This window comes from Fukomys damarensis, unplaced genomic scaffold (genome assembly GCF_012274545.1).
Source record: "Fukomys damarensis isolate Sample0158 unplaced genomic scaffold, DMR_v1.0_HiC HiC_scaffold_36, whole genome shotgun sequence".
In the NCBI taxonomy this organism is placed as follows: Eukaryota; Metazoa; Chordata; class Mammalia; order Rodentia; family Bathyergidae; genus Fukomys; species Fukomys damarensis.
Window position 1 is genome coordinate 27,085,302 of NW_022900948.1, and position 14,009 is coordinate 27,099,310.

Below are 14,009 nucleotides of genomic sequence, written 5' to 3' on the forward strand. Positions count from 1 at the left end.
GGGAGGGGGAGGGGAAGGAAGAGAGGAAAGAATTGTAGTCTTCATTTTAAAAGCAATGATACCACCCAAATGTTTAGTTGTCCCAATTATTGACCCCCTACTTAGCTATACTTACATTTTGTAAATCTGAAAGAACACCCAAAGATGATTCATGCTTTGTGGACAGTAATTTTTCTGAAAGACCTTGATAAGTAGCTCTTTCTTTATAAGGTACAATTATGTACCCTATCATTCTTTTGCTGAAACCATGAGAAATTTGTCTTGCTATGCTGCAGTTTGTGATTTCTTTTTCTTTTCTTTTGTCTTTTTTGCAATTTCGATCAATAACATTGTTAGAGTAGACTTGGCTACCAAGTACCCTAGGGCTGTCGCTTCTAGCTCTCTCGATGACAGGAGAACCGACACTAGGAGAAGCCACGGCTGGCACGGGCATAGAGCTGTTCTGACAGGTGTGGCAGATCTGACTCCCTAAGGAATCCGGAGTGCCAGATTCTGCAGGGGCTAGGCTAGAGGTGAACCGGAAGGCAAAAGAAGGGACTCCCCTCAGTCCTCTACCCTGCTTTCTGGAATCTTGTCTGTCTTTTTAATTTCAACACCAACATTCTACTACCCAATCTCTGAAGTTGAACTTTTTTCAGGGTGTTTCTTCCTTTTCTTTTTTTCCTCTCAAGGAAATTATCATTTTAAGAAAAGGATCTAATATAGTATATCTGGGAATATTTGCATTTTAGAGACCACTGGAGAGGACAATGTTGACCATAAGGAAGTGAATATTTATATAATTTCCAGCATTTGGTATCTTTAAATTATGTAATATGGATAAACTCCTCATATATATCACAGTGTGATTCTTGTCACTGGGACACAATATCTGACATTCACAATGTAAAGGAGAAGTGTATACTTTTTTAAAGGCAAAGGGGTTTATTTGGCTTATAGTTTGGAGACGTTTCAGTCCATAATCAGTTGGCTCCAAGGCAGGGATGGCAGACACGCATCAGACCAAAGACAATATGGCCCACATAGTAGCAAAGGCAACAAGGAAGTTTTTTTTTTTTTTCTTTCCTCGTTGAGTTTATTGGTACATTTTAGGTATGCAGTACAGTTAACATTCATTATTGGGGTCTTGTATCTTTACATGACAGATGGTTCTCATCTTTCCTCTTATCCCTGCCCTCTCTTTATTCCCTCTACCCTTTCCTATTTACAAAGAATTTGTTTCCATTTTTTTCCTTTTCTCATATTTTTTCTCTTCCTTTATTTCTTTTCCTCTATCCTTCCCAGAAGAAGTGTATTTTGGCTCATATTTTTAGCTGTTAATTTGCTGGCTCCAAGGCAGAAAGGCAGAGTGGAAGGGGCTGGGTGGGAGAGAGCTACTCACGTCACAGTATCCAGGAAGCAGAGAGAGAGAGAGAGAGAGAGAGAGAGAGAGAGAGAGAGTTAAAGGAGGATCTGGGAGGGGTGATAGACCCTTCCAGGCCTTGCTCCAAATGACCTGCCTCTCCCCACTGAACTCCACCTCCTAAAAGTAAGCCAGATAGAAATTCCTATAATCCAATCACTTTCCAACAGCCCTACCTATGAGTGAATGAGGTTTTGGGGGAATATCTAGACATAAACCATAACAGTGATCTAAAAAGGAAACAGCCAAGAAAAGTTAGGTGATCTAATTTTGCTCTTTTACTTAGTCGACAGACCAATCCAGTCCATTACTCTTAGGTAGTTTTTTTCCCTCTCCCTTTCTGTATCTTAGATTTCTTTTTACAAAGCAGGGAGTGGCTGGGGATGGCATTTCCAGTCCTGGTAAAGGATGTAGACAAGAATGGAATAATTCTAACACGTTCATTTTCCCCACTGCAACAAGAGTAGCAGCAATGATGCAACCAACAAATACTGAATGCCCCTTTCAATCCCAAAGTCTTATAAGAAAAGACGTCAGTGGGCTTTCTGGTAAGAGCTGAACCTCAACCTTTGGATCTTTCTTAGCCAGATCGGCTTGAGTATACTTTTGAACTGACCAAGAATTAAGTGCTGAAATGGCTAGAAAAAATAACTTGACCAACATAGATGGATATAGCCTTGGCACCAGGCAGACTGTCTCAATGAAAGGAAAAATCACAACACAGACCAATTGTCCAAAGCTACAGAGTTCTGAGAAAAGATTTTGGGGGAGGGGTGCCGTAGTTATAAAGGCAGGTGCCAATGAAGATTTTGCTAGGTTTGAATTTAGGTAATTTAATATGGAAAAGCAAGCTTAGTGATAACTGTGGTTAAACTAAGCTAGGAGTAAGGTCTGAGTTTGGAAAATGGCTTCTGCAGGGAGAGTGTCATTTGGCTGGAAGTATCATTCTGAACTCTTTCCTGGGGCAGCCAGTGAGAAGAGCAGCCACTGTCTCTGCTGAGGAATGTTCACAAGGGTCAGTGCGGTTAGGGAACATATCAGATAGACTGTCTTAGTGGGAAATGTGGAAAGAGCAGTATTTATTCCCAAGCCATTCTTTATATTTTAAGAAGTGACTACTTCTTTATTTCTCTAGAGTTGTTTTTTTTTTAATCTGTCCAGAGTTGGTCTATCAATGAATCAGGAAAGAGAATATTCAGTTCACTGGCTACCTACAGAGGTTAATTTCTGTCAGACCTTACCTACTGTGGTTAGATATTGTTAGTGTTACGAAAAACACTAAAACTCTGAGCATGTCAAAAACTTCTGTGCCTTTGCCGGCCTGTAGGATGATTACTCTTTATTACATTGCATTGTACAGAGTGTTGGGGAATACAAAAGAAGGAAAGCAGGAAGGAAGGAAGGAAGGAGGGAAGGAAGGAAGGAAGGGTGGGCAATAGACTGGAGACTAAAGAGTGAGAGAAAGAAAAGAAAGAAAGAAGGAAGAAAGAAGAAAGTAAATATGTTTAAAGAGATTGCAACCTGGCTGTAAAGGTAGAAATAAAAACTCAGTCGTCCTCATCACCGTCATCCTTACCACTCTTCAACACCTGTCATGGGCAGCACCACACAAAAAGCTTCGGATACATTATCCCATCTGATACTCTCAATGACTTTTTGGAGGTAGCCATTAGGACTTAGTTTATAAAAAGAGAAAAGTGAGCCACAAGGAGCTTCTGGCTTGTTAGTGGCTGACTCATAGATGCAAACCTAGGTCTCTCTGACTTTAGAGCCTATCATTGTTCTGTTTCTGCACACTGCCCCCACAAGAAAGCTTGAAAGTCAAATACGGTGACTAATGGCCACCTCCTTTAGTAAAGACAGAACCAGTCCCAACATGGAGGAGATTAATTGCTGGCTACTGTCGCTATTTATTGGCTGGACTGAGTGTAGGTTCTCACCCTTGTAATGTAATCTGTGTGGGAGCAGATTCCAGACTTATAAAGTCTATAGAAACTCTTCAGTGTGTGAGTTGTTATTATATGTGTTAATAGACACGATTGAGAATAATACACACAATTTTTGCTCCTTCTTAAAGGACCAGGTTATAGACTCTAGAATATATTAAATTTGAACACATTATCTTTCCTCTTTCTATTTCCATTCCTGATTGTAGTTGAGATCCTATGTATAGTTATTCTTGCAGTCATTCATCAAACCAATATTTAGAAGCCCCTACTAAGTACCCTATGATATCCTAGTTACTGCACACACAGACATAGAAAGTCATAGTCATTGTTTCAGGAATCTAGGTCTCATTGGAAACAGACATAAGAAATAGAATTACAGGAGGAAATAAAACTACAGGAGACCCTGGTAAGTATTGCATGAAACATATTTAGACTAAAACATTATCCTTGGTTTAAGTGAAATTGAAACAGAACTAGGCACTATGTATTTTATCTGGCAACTTTAGGCAGACATGAAAACCCACCACACCCAAGAAAAACATGGCTACTCTGGAGGACATACAGTCACGATTCTGTAGCCATAATAGGGAAGGAATATTTTGTCCTGTCTAGAAAGGCCAAAGGGAAGTTTCATAGAACTGTGTGACCAACTTGAAGGAATTAAAAATGTGCTGGAGGGTCTTGAAGGAAGAGTAAAATTTAATAGGCAGAGACGGGGGAAGAAATTTCCAGAAACAAGGAACAGTATAGTTTGAAATTAATGATGGGGGTATATGGGCCATGAAAGGGGTACATGTGAGTCAGACCATGAAGGAATTTGGAAGAAAAATGAAAGACTTGAAACTTCATCCTGACACGAATAGAAAACCATTCAAAGTCTAGATTTGACATTTTTTTCTTATTTTTCATGTAATTAAACTTTGACTAAGCAATGTGTTACAAAAATATGGACCATGGACTAATGTTACTGTGTGTGAGGTAACTTTAGACAATAATTTCTGAAGATCTGAGATAGTATGGAGGTTTGGCTAAATAATCTAATTTAGCCAATGAGAATATTAATTTGTCTTTTAGAAATTGAAAATTCTAATTTTACTTTTATATGCACTCTTAAAAATGAGACTTTATTTTTTTTACAGCAGTTTTAGAATTACAGAAAAACTGAACAGAAAACAGAGAGAGTTCCATATAGCCATTTCTTTTTGTCTGTTCATTTTTGCAGTACTGAATATTAAATCCAGGGATTTGTATGTGCTAGGCAAGTGCTCTACCGCTGACCTATATCCCTGGCCTTTTAAATTTTTTATTTTGAGACGAGGTCTTACTAAGTCGCCCAGGCTAGCTTCAAATTTGTAATCTTCCCGGCGCAGCTACCTGTGTAGCTGGGACAGTTGGCATGTGCCACTTTGCCTAGCTTTGATATAAATTTTGTCCTTTTTAAAATCTAAGAGTTGCTTATCCTGCTAGAGGGAGAGTGGGAGAGAAGGACAGAAAGGGGAAAAGGGGGACAAGGAAGTAGTTTTTTTGGGGGAGAGGCGAGAAGGAGGGGGAGGGGGGAACACACCACTCAGGCTTGGAATCTTTATAAACCACACACCAATTTGGAACTGAAAATAAAAGTCACTTTGTTTTTCAACATATGTACTCGGTTTTAAAATTTTCTTCTTCTGAGGATGATATTTGTCTTCTATATAAACTGTGGTGATAAAAAGTTGTGATTTTAAAAACATTTATTTATATGCAAAAAGAAAATCTATTAAGTGGTAGTAAGGTGGCCGAGTTGGAAAGTCTAGAAGAGATGGCAAACCTTTCAGAGCTTTCAGTGCTACAAATAACTTATTGCAGCGTGCATGCCATAGGTTTGCAAGCACTGATAGGGCTAAGAAATTCTGGCAGACGTGGCTTTCTTTTTTTTTAGACAGGGTCTGGCTACATAGTTCAGGCTGTTCTTGAACTCACTCTGTAGCCCAGGCTAGGATCAAAAATCAAGTAGATCTTCCTGCCTCAGCCTCCTGAGGGCTGGGATCACAGCCATGTACCACCACGCCTGGCTAGAAATTACATTCTTACCAGAATAGACCTACATGACATTTTCAGCATCGATGGAGGAGTTTTCTGGAGAAAAGCTGAACCCTCTTGAGTAGGAAGGAGTAAGGATTGCCTGAGGGGAGCACTGGCTTTATGGAAATAGACTTTATTGCTTAAACTCTTATTCCTCATCTGCTCTTCTCTGTTCCCTTATTCATGTGCTGTCAGAAGTTTCTTGAAAGCTCTGGGTGTGTATGTAGAACATGTGCATAGCATGTACAAGGCCTTGAATTGAATTGCCAGCACCAAAATAAATAAAAAATACAAAAGTAAAAAACGAAATAAAACTTCAAAGAGGAATAATAAAACAAATGCTTCCCATTGAGAGAACACCTAATATGAAAATCCTAAATATTTTCCCTTAGAAACTTAAAGAGGGCCGGGGGATTTAGCTCAGCAGTTCTGCTGCCTGCCTCGCAAGTGCAAGGTCCCGAGTTCGATCCCTGGTACCAGAAAAAAAAAAAAAAGAAAAAACTTGAACAAAAAAAAGCAGCCCTGACATTTCTTCTTTCTCACTTTTCTCTTTTTCAATAGTGAGCAGCAATGACACATGTAAAAATGACTGGAGTCACGGATTTTTAAATACCCACAGGATTTTCTGAAATACATTTCCTTGATTACAGGGTAGATGGATCTGAGTATGACACCAAATAAATAAATAAAAGGACCGAGGCAGCTTGGTTAGGTAAGAATGTCTGTCATCTGATTTAACATGACTTTTTCTTCAGCACACCCATGATCTGATTGTGCTCAACAACTTTCTAGCTGGGTGACCTTGGATGAAACATGAAGCTCTCTGAGTTTTCATGTCTGTACAGTGGGAACAGTATTACTATATGGCCTCATCAGGTTGTGTGAGGACTCTGAGATACTGTGTGGGCGTGCCTCTTTCAGAGAAGGAAAGGTCATACTGATGGCAGGAAATAGAATTGCATCTCTATAAGGTAACTTGTAGTGCCTTCAACTGTATAGAGATAGACATAAAAATAAAGAGACCTGGTGTTTAGCTCAATAAGTGAGCACCTGCTTGGTATGTGCAAGACACTGGGTTCAATCCTAGTCCTCAGGAGGGGGGGCAGGGAACATAAATAGCTCCACCTCCCAATTACACAAATATTGTAAATGTGTCTTGCTCATTCAGATGAGTACTGTCTCAATGCACAAAACTAATTCTATTTTGTTAGTATTTTTTAAATGATATGGTTGCCCTTCCAATGTTGAAGGGTGGGTTAATGTGTTTGTGTGCTGAAGAGCAAAAACAATCATGCAGACTTCATTGGGACACAGGCTGACTGCTTTTTAACTTTATGGATATCACTGACAGATGTTACTTTTTCTTTACTTTCACTTCCCCCCTCCCCATGTACTTGGGTCTTCATGCCAGGCTATATCCTAACCCTTTCATTTCAAAAAATTATTTTGGGACCGGGTCTCATTAAATCACTGAGTTGCCACGCCCAGGCTAGAACTCTGGATCCTTCTGCCTCAGGCTCCCCGAGTACAGGGATTACAGGCACGCACCCTACCTTGGGCTAATCACTAAACTTTGATGGGACTTTCGTAGCTCTTTTCTTCCTTGTTTGATTGGGATTCTTGTTTACCAGAAAGTTGCAAATTGCGCTGCCATTACTCGTTTGTTCTGACTGCCTCACTGCCTTCTCTAATCAATCCCCCTTCATCAGTGGGGCTTGAGCGCGAATGTGCATCAGAATCACCTGGATTTTCCATGGGTGCCCAGACCTGCACCCAGTGGTTTCTGACTCAGGGTGTCTGAAGGGCACCTGAAATGTGTATTTTAAGTAGTTCAGGGCCGTGCTGATGCTTCTGACCCCACATCCTTACTTTGAGAATTCCTGTACTAGGCAACCCCTGACAAAGGTTAGGACTTTGTGTGTGTGTGTGTGTGTGTGTGTGTGTGTGTGTGTGTGTTTGTGGTACTGGGAATCGAGCTTTGGTTCTTGTGCTTGCAAGGCAGCGGGTGGAACCACTGAGCTAAATCCCGTGCCCCGAGGTTAGGACTTTATGGCAATAGCTTTTGAACTTTCAAACCAAAAGAGACAGTAAGATACATATTTTACGCCTATGACTGGCCAAGTGTTTCTTATAACAGCGAGTTTCACCCTTTCCTTTCTTTCTAAGACACATGTTCTCTCATCCCCTGTCTTTGCCAGCACTATGCCAGAGGCCAGCACCTTGATCTTGGACTCTTCAGCCCTTAAGGCCAGTGAGAAACAGTCTCTTCTTTATAAACTACTGGTCTGTGGTGTGCTGTGATAACAACACAAAGTGAACAGCATTGTATATCGACAACCTTAAACATTCATGTGCGTACATTGACCTTTCTGTGGTCCCCAACAGTAGGATAATCTTCAAGTCATCCTTTCCATGGCTTGTGCTCTTGGACATGTGGTGCCTTAGCTAAAGTGCCAGACGTACTCACGTGTACCAGGGACAGTGCTGATCTAGGCCCAAGGCCTCCTTCTGGTCCACAGCTCCCCGGCCACGTCTTTTGCCTTTCAGCAAGGTCATCGTTTGCCCTGGCTTCCATCCAGGACTGGCATCTTCACCTGTCTGATTCAGGTGAAGGCCCTATGTGGGCCTCCCTCACCTGTCTCTTGCTCTTGGCAAAGTGATGTGTGGAGGATGGGTGAAAAGAGAGAGGCTGAGGCCCCACTGGGCTCCTGCTTTTGGTGGAGTGGGAACGCCTCTTCTTTGTCCTGTTTAACATACTTAGAACACATCAGGGCCCGCAGATTTAAAAAACACTATGGTCCATAGAACTTTCTACCCTTGCCTCTGTGGCAAGGTCAGGCTTGTGGGGAAGAAGTAGCAGGCTTGAGACAAGCAGTCAGATGTCTCAGAAGCAGTACAGTCTTTGTTTCCTAGTTTCCTTCCGCCCCTGGGGCCAAGGATCTGGGCCACAAAGCATCCCGGAAGATACTTATGATTTTTAGTTATAAAGGAAAAAAAAAAGAGAGAGAAAATACATTTTTGGGAACCAAAATGCTCTTGCAATTTTTGAATCCAAGTCTGATTTCAAGAACTGCCATTGTCATACAATTCTATCTCATTTTGCCACTCTTTTGTGTTTGTTTCTTCCTTTTTTACCCCTTTGTCTTGCCATGCTGGTGATTAAGTCCAAGGTCCTGCACATGCAGGTCTCTACCATGCAGCTACATCCCCAGCCCTCTACATGCCCTTTTAAAAGTGAGGACACATATGTAAAGGTACAAGATCGCAATGATGAATGTAACTGTACTGGATACCTAAAATGTACCAGTAAACTCAATGAGAGAAAAAAAAAGTGAGGGCACACACAAGAAATCTGAATTCTTTGACCCTTAATTTTGTGAAGCAGAGCGTGAGTGGTAGAGTTTAAGATAAACGTTGCATCATTATATATATGTTCAATTATACTACTTTGCTTAAATCCTTGGTGTCACAAAGCCTGGGGTCTAGTACAAATTCTTCTGTGAAAATTTGAGCAAGTCATTTATGTCTTTATGTCTATTTTCTCCTGTGTAAGAAAATAGGGATAAAAATAATGGCATCTCTTGGGCTAGGGTGTGTTTCAGAGGTGGAGCACTTGGGTGGTATTTGTGGGGAAGCCCCGGACTCTACCCCCAGGGTGGGGGCAGCAGGTGGTGGTGGCAGGAGAGTCCAGGGTCTGGGGTGGCGGCGGTGCGGTAGGGAATGGGAGCGGGAGCGGAGTCCCTCTCTCGCGGGTACATGAGAGCCTGCTGTGCAAATCTCTTTCCAACTCCGTTCGGAGATGCCGGTGGCAGCTTAAAGTCTATCAAGTATTTGCACCACAGAAATTGGCAACCGCCACAATTGCTCCGAAAGAGTGAGCTGCTAGACCTTGCCCAGCGCGATGCTTCTTAAGCATAGGATTGCTGTAAAGGTTAAACATGGTGATGAACGCAAAGGCTTTAGCATTTTAGCACACGATATTTATATTGGTAAACAAAGATGTATATACAGCCTTTTGTCAGATGCTTTGTTTTAAATTATCACTTTATTTTCAAAGTGTATTTTTACAGGGTTATATTTTAATTTCTTCCAGCATCTCGTTTTTCTGGAATTCTCACCATTCGCACGCCCATCCTCATAGTAGGAGTAAAATAGCTCTTCTGTTGTTATCCGCCCCAGCCCCCCAAACCACCGCTCAGGTACCCAGAGGCTTTTCTAATGGAAAGCGTGGTCTGGCTTGGGAGTTATCAGCAGGAACTACCAATATTTGGCAGGGACCACCAGTACTTGTAGCAATAGAAAGGATGGTTGAAGTGAGAAGAGGGAAGAATTATGTGGAAATTCTTAGATTCTCCACAGCTTTTCCCTCTATTACTAATCTCATGTGAATGCTCACCATCTCTGAAATGGATTTTATAAATGAAGTTTTATTTTTAGAGTTTGTAGCTGTGTTTAGCACAGAGTATGTGCTCTGTAAGAATTTGCTGTGCAATTTGGCTTAAGCTAGCAATACTGTTTCCCCCTACTTTATAGCCTAGGGGATTGTGACAAAGCACATGGGTTCTAGGCTTTGCAAAATGTCAGTTACTAATGGCTGTGTTCTGTGACTCTAGTGTTCACCAGGGAACATCCTCAGGTAGTATGGAAAGAATCATATTCTTGGCTCCAGATGGCTGAGATATCTCAGGTTTGTTTTTTTAAAATAATTGTAGGTAATGAAAGGACTTTCTCATTTTTGTTTTTTGTAGGATTTGAAAAATAATTTATAGGGGAATTTTAGAAAGGCAGAATGAGAGGAAAAGGATGCAGTTCAAATATAAGGTGATGCACTGTAGAAGAATTTTGTACCACCAACAAGGGCTCCACTACTAAGAAACTTTTATGTATTTGGAGGGCACCAGAGCAATAATGCTTTCATTGGTTCCTTGATCATTCAGAAAAACTGCATCTGTGGCAGTCTTTGGAAAACTTTGATGTCCTGCTAGTATTTATCTGTGCTGGGCTTCTGTTATGAAAGTCATGAAAATATTGCCTAAGGAATGAGCTCAGATCAACTGCAAAAGGCAACTCTGGGAATGAAAATGACACAATTCTGATATTGCAATAATTTTAAGCAATGTTGCAGTGAGATTACAATGAGACATTCCCCCAGTACAGCATTAGGAGATGAGCTGATAAGAACATTACAATATTTGCTGCAAATAAAAACACAAACATATTTGCAGTTGCCTCTGAAAATGTCCCAACTGTATTTTGTTTTGGAGAACAGCTTACATTAGTTCTTGAATCTTTGCTTCCAGTTTTTTAGGATCAGCTCCACAAAATTCAAAAATCTGTTTCAAATACACAAAGTAAAAGCATTTGTTGGTGTGAGTATTGCAAAGGTATTGAGGCTTTGAGGAGTTTTGTTCCTGATTATAGAATTAGTTCTCCTCATCCCCATAGTCTTTAAGATAATTGAAACATAAATACACATTAAATATACCAAATTCATCAAGTTTAATACTTGTCACCCTTTCAAAATTGCTTATGCTGATATTTTGGCAGGTCTATATAATTCTCCAAGGTACTCCTCTAGTTTGAAAGCTAAAGTGTAATATCAGTATTGGAAATGAAACCTAATCATTGAAACTTCTAGAGCTTTGAGAGATTGGTATCAAGGGCCTCTAAATTCATATACACAATCTTGTGAAACAGAATTGCTAATAACATCACATCCCCTGACTTCTGCCCAAGTAATAGCTGTAAAACTGATTCTAAGCAGCACCTTTCCTTTTTTCCAAAATTTTACATCACTGAATTGTTGCATTTTACAGAGGAAGATGTATTAATTTTAATTGGAACACTTTAGTAGTATGTGAAATTATGATGCATCTTTTAGTAAGCATCTTACATTTGATGAAATATGAAGGTCAAAGACCCTTACTCTTCATTTTCACTTTAGTACTGAGTGTATTGGGTGGTTGGAGAGAGGGCAGAGTGTAAGTAAACTGAGGCTGAAAATGGGCGAAGAGTTGAATTTCAAGTAAGAAGGCAGCCAGGAATGGTATGAGTGCTCAGAAGCAGGAGTTAGACAAGTCTAGAGCAAACATCAGTGCTCGATGTGCTTCCGAGAGGCAACAATCCCCCACATCTAGTGATCCTGCTCCTGAGTCCTGACATTTCATTTATTCCTTGACCATAAACCCCAGGCTTAGGCTCCATTTTGACCCCATTTCACTTACCAGCTTGACCTTGAATCCACTTCTATAACAGCAAATTGCTCTTTTGAGTCTTGAGAATAGAGTTACCTATGTGTGAGTGCAGAATTTTATGATTGATCTGGGTTGCCTGCTTTTAACCTCTTCTATATAAATAACTCTTTTGGCTTTGGCCCAGGGTGGAAGATTTAGAGAGGACCTGTAAACAGTCCTGTTTTCTGATGGCTACACTTGGGCATGAAGGGAATTTCATAATCTGGTCTTAGAGGAACTTTGTTTTTTGTCTCTAATCAAAGCTAGAGTGGAGTCATGAGTGTAAGAGGTTTCATTCTACCTCTGTCTCCCTTTGTTTTTCCCATGGAAACTGTAAGAGTGGGCATCATTCTGTAGCAACAGTGGCTTCCACTTATCCTGCTTTTGTGACATCTCTCTAAGGATCTTCCCATGTTTCCATCCTCTGTTCTTCTGCTACAAGAGCAGCTTGACATAAGAGGAGGGAGAGATAAAACCATCTGAGCAGAAGAGAGGCACTGGCAGGGAAAGGATGAGAAAGTCCACAGGTGTGCCTGTCTCTATGATCATGGCCATTCGATTCTAAATAGTTGCTTGGATCCTGAAGGTATTTTTGCTATCTGTATGCCAATAACCTTAATCAATCTCATTACATGATCTTATCTTAGCCTATCTCCTCCTGCAAAGGATGGTATGGAGTCAGAAATGGTATGGGGGCCCTTGAAGATGCCTTCTCAGAGGAAACTGCTTCTCATGGTGAAATGTGTGAAAAATAGGAGGGAACACCTTTGGGAGGCCTCCAGGGAGGGGGTTTTCTATGACTCTGAAGCTGTGACTTGTCTGTGCTCAGCCATCTGGATAACCACTGACGGCAACTAGAAGCCACAGGTGCATTGAGAACCTTGGCCACTATGGAGTCTGACTCTTACTCCTTCTGGATACAGCAAATCTATGTCAGGGCCCTATCATTTCAGCAGGGACACTGAAGCCATGTTGAACAATATGCATATGCATTCAGAAAGTTGCACAAATTATAAGTTTACAACTTGGAGAATTATTTCAAAGAATGTACACCGTGTAATCCTATCAGATTAAGATTTTCACGGACGACTCTGATTCTGCCCCACTCCCATTACCTTGGGCCCAAAGGTAAACTCTGTTCTGAATTAATCACATACATTGGCTTTGCCTGTTTATGAACTTTAACGAATGAGATTCTATAGGACTCATTCTTCCATGTCTGGCTTCTTTCACTGAGCATTATGCTCATAGACTTATCTGTGTAGCAGCAATACATTTATTTTTTAATATTCCATTGCATGGATATCACACAATTTAGCCATTTTGACTATGAGAGACGGTGCAACTGTGAACATTCTTGTCATTATAGAGTTGCCTTCATTTGTTCATGTAATAAATACAGATTGAGTATCCCTTATCTAAAATAAAATAAAGCACTCCTACCTCTTCCTACTAGGGACACAGTGTTTCAGATTTTTGAATATTTGCATACTCATAATGAGTATATTGGCAACAGGACCCAATTCTAAACAAAATTTATTTATGTTTTGTATACACAAAATATGCATAGCCTTAAGGCAATTTTATAATTTTTGTAGTAATTTTGTGCATGAGCAGAGTGTATGTCAGACTTGTGGCATTGTATTGAAATCCAAAAGTTTCAGATTTTGGAATTTTGTGTTAGGGATACTCAACCTGTACTTAAAAAACAAAACAAAACAAAACAAAACACCCCTGTATCTAATAAGTGACTATTTTGAGCTGGACTTATTGTGAGGTACTTATACACTAGTGATAATTTTATTTTATTTTATTATTTCAATAATTCTGGGTACGTACTCACGCTATTTTATAACTCTCTGATTCTTATCTTTTTTCACTTATTGGTCCTTTCCACGCCTCATGATGATTTGGTTTTAAGTCATGAAATCTTCCTTGAACCTTTTATTTGTGATCCTATAGAACTCTGTATATCCCACCATTAATTATTTTTTTAATTTTAATAGTACATGTTTGCAGTGCATACTGATTATATTCATCGCAGGGAGTTGGTATGTACACAATACATTAATTCTTTTTATGTCCTTTCCCTGAATAATCTGTTTTGTTATCAGTCTGATAAAATCTGTTTTAGACTAAGAATAGAGACTGTACCTTATTTTTCTTCCATATTTTTAGAGTCTACTTTAAAACCTTACAGAGAGTAGGTACTCTGTTAATGTATTAAGCCTGAGCTGTGCTATATTGATTTTTTGGTACCAGGGATCAAACTTGGGAACTTGTGTTTGCAAGGTAGGTGGTGGAACCACTGAGCTAAATCCCCAGCAGACTCTTTCTTTCCTTTCCTTTTTTTTTTTTTTTTTT

The 14,009-nt window shown here is 40.1% G+C and overlaps 1 protein-coding gene across 2 annotated transcripts in view; it reads right to left on the reverse strand.

Annotated features, from left to right (window-relative positions):
* Positions 1–10,536: 10,536 nt before the first annotated feature.
* The window catches only part of Txndc8 (thioredoxin domain containing 8), a 30,600-nt gene continuing 27,127 nt past the window's right edge, over positions 10,537–14,009 (reverse strand). The window contains exons 5-6 of one of the 2 annotated variants that reach the window (XM_010639309.1): positions 11,637–11,702; positions 10,537–10,745 (exon numbers count right to left, since the gene is read on the reverse strand). In XM_010639309.1, the coding sequence (XP_010637611.1) occupies positions 10,683–10,745; positions 11,637–11,702 (129 nt within the window). In that variant the 3' untranslated portion in view covers positions 10,537–10,682. The remainder of the gene's footprint in view (positions 10,746–11,636; positions 11,703–14,009) is intronic. The other variant, XM_010639310.2, reaches the window with a different exon arrangement.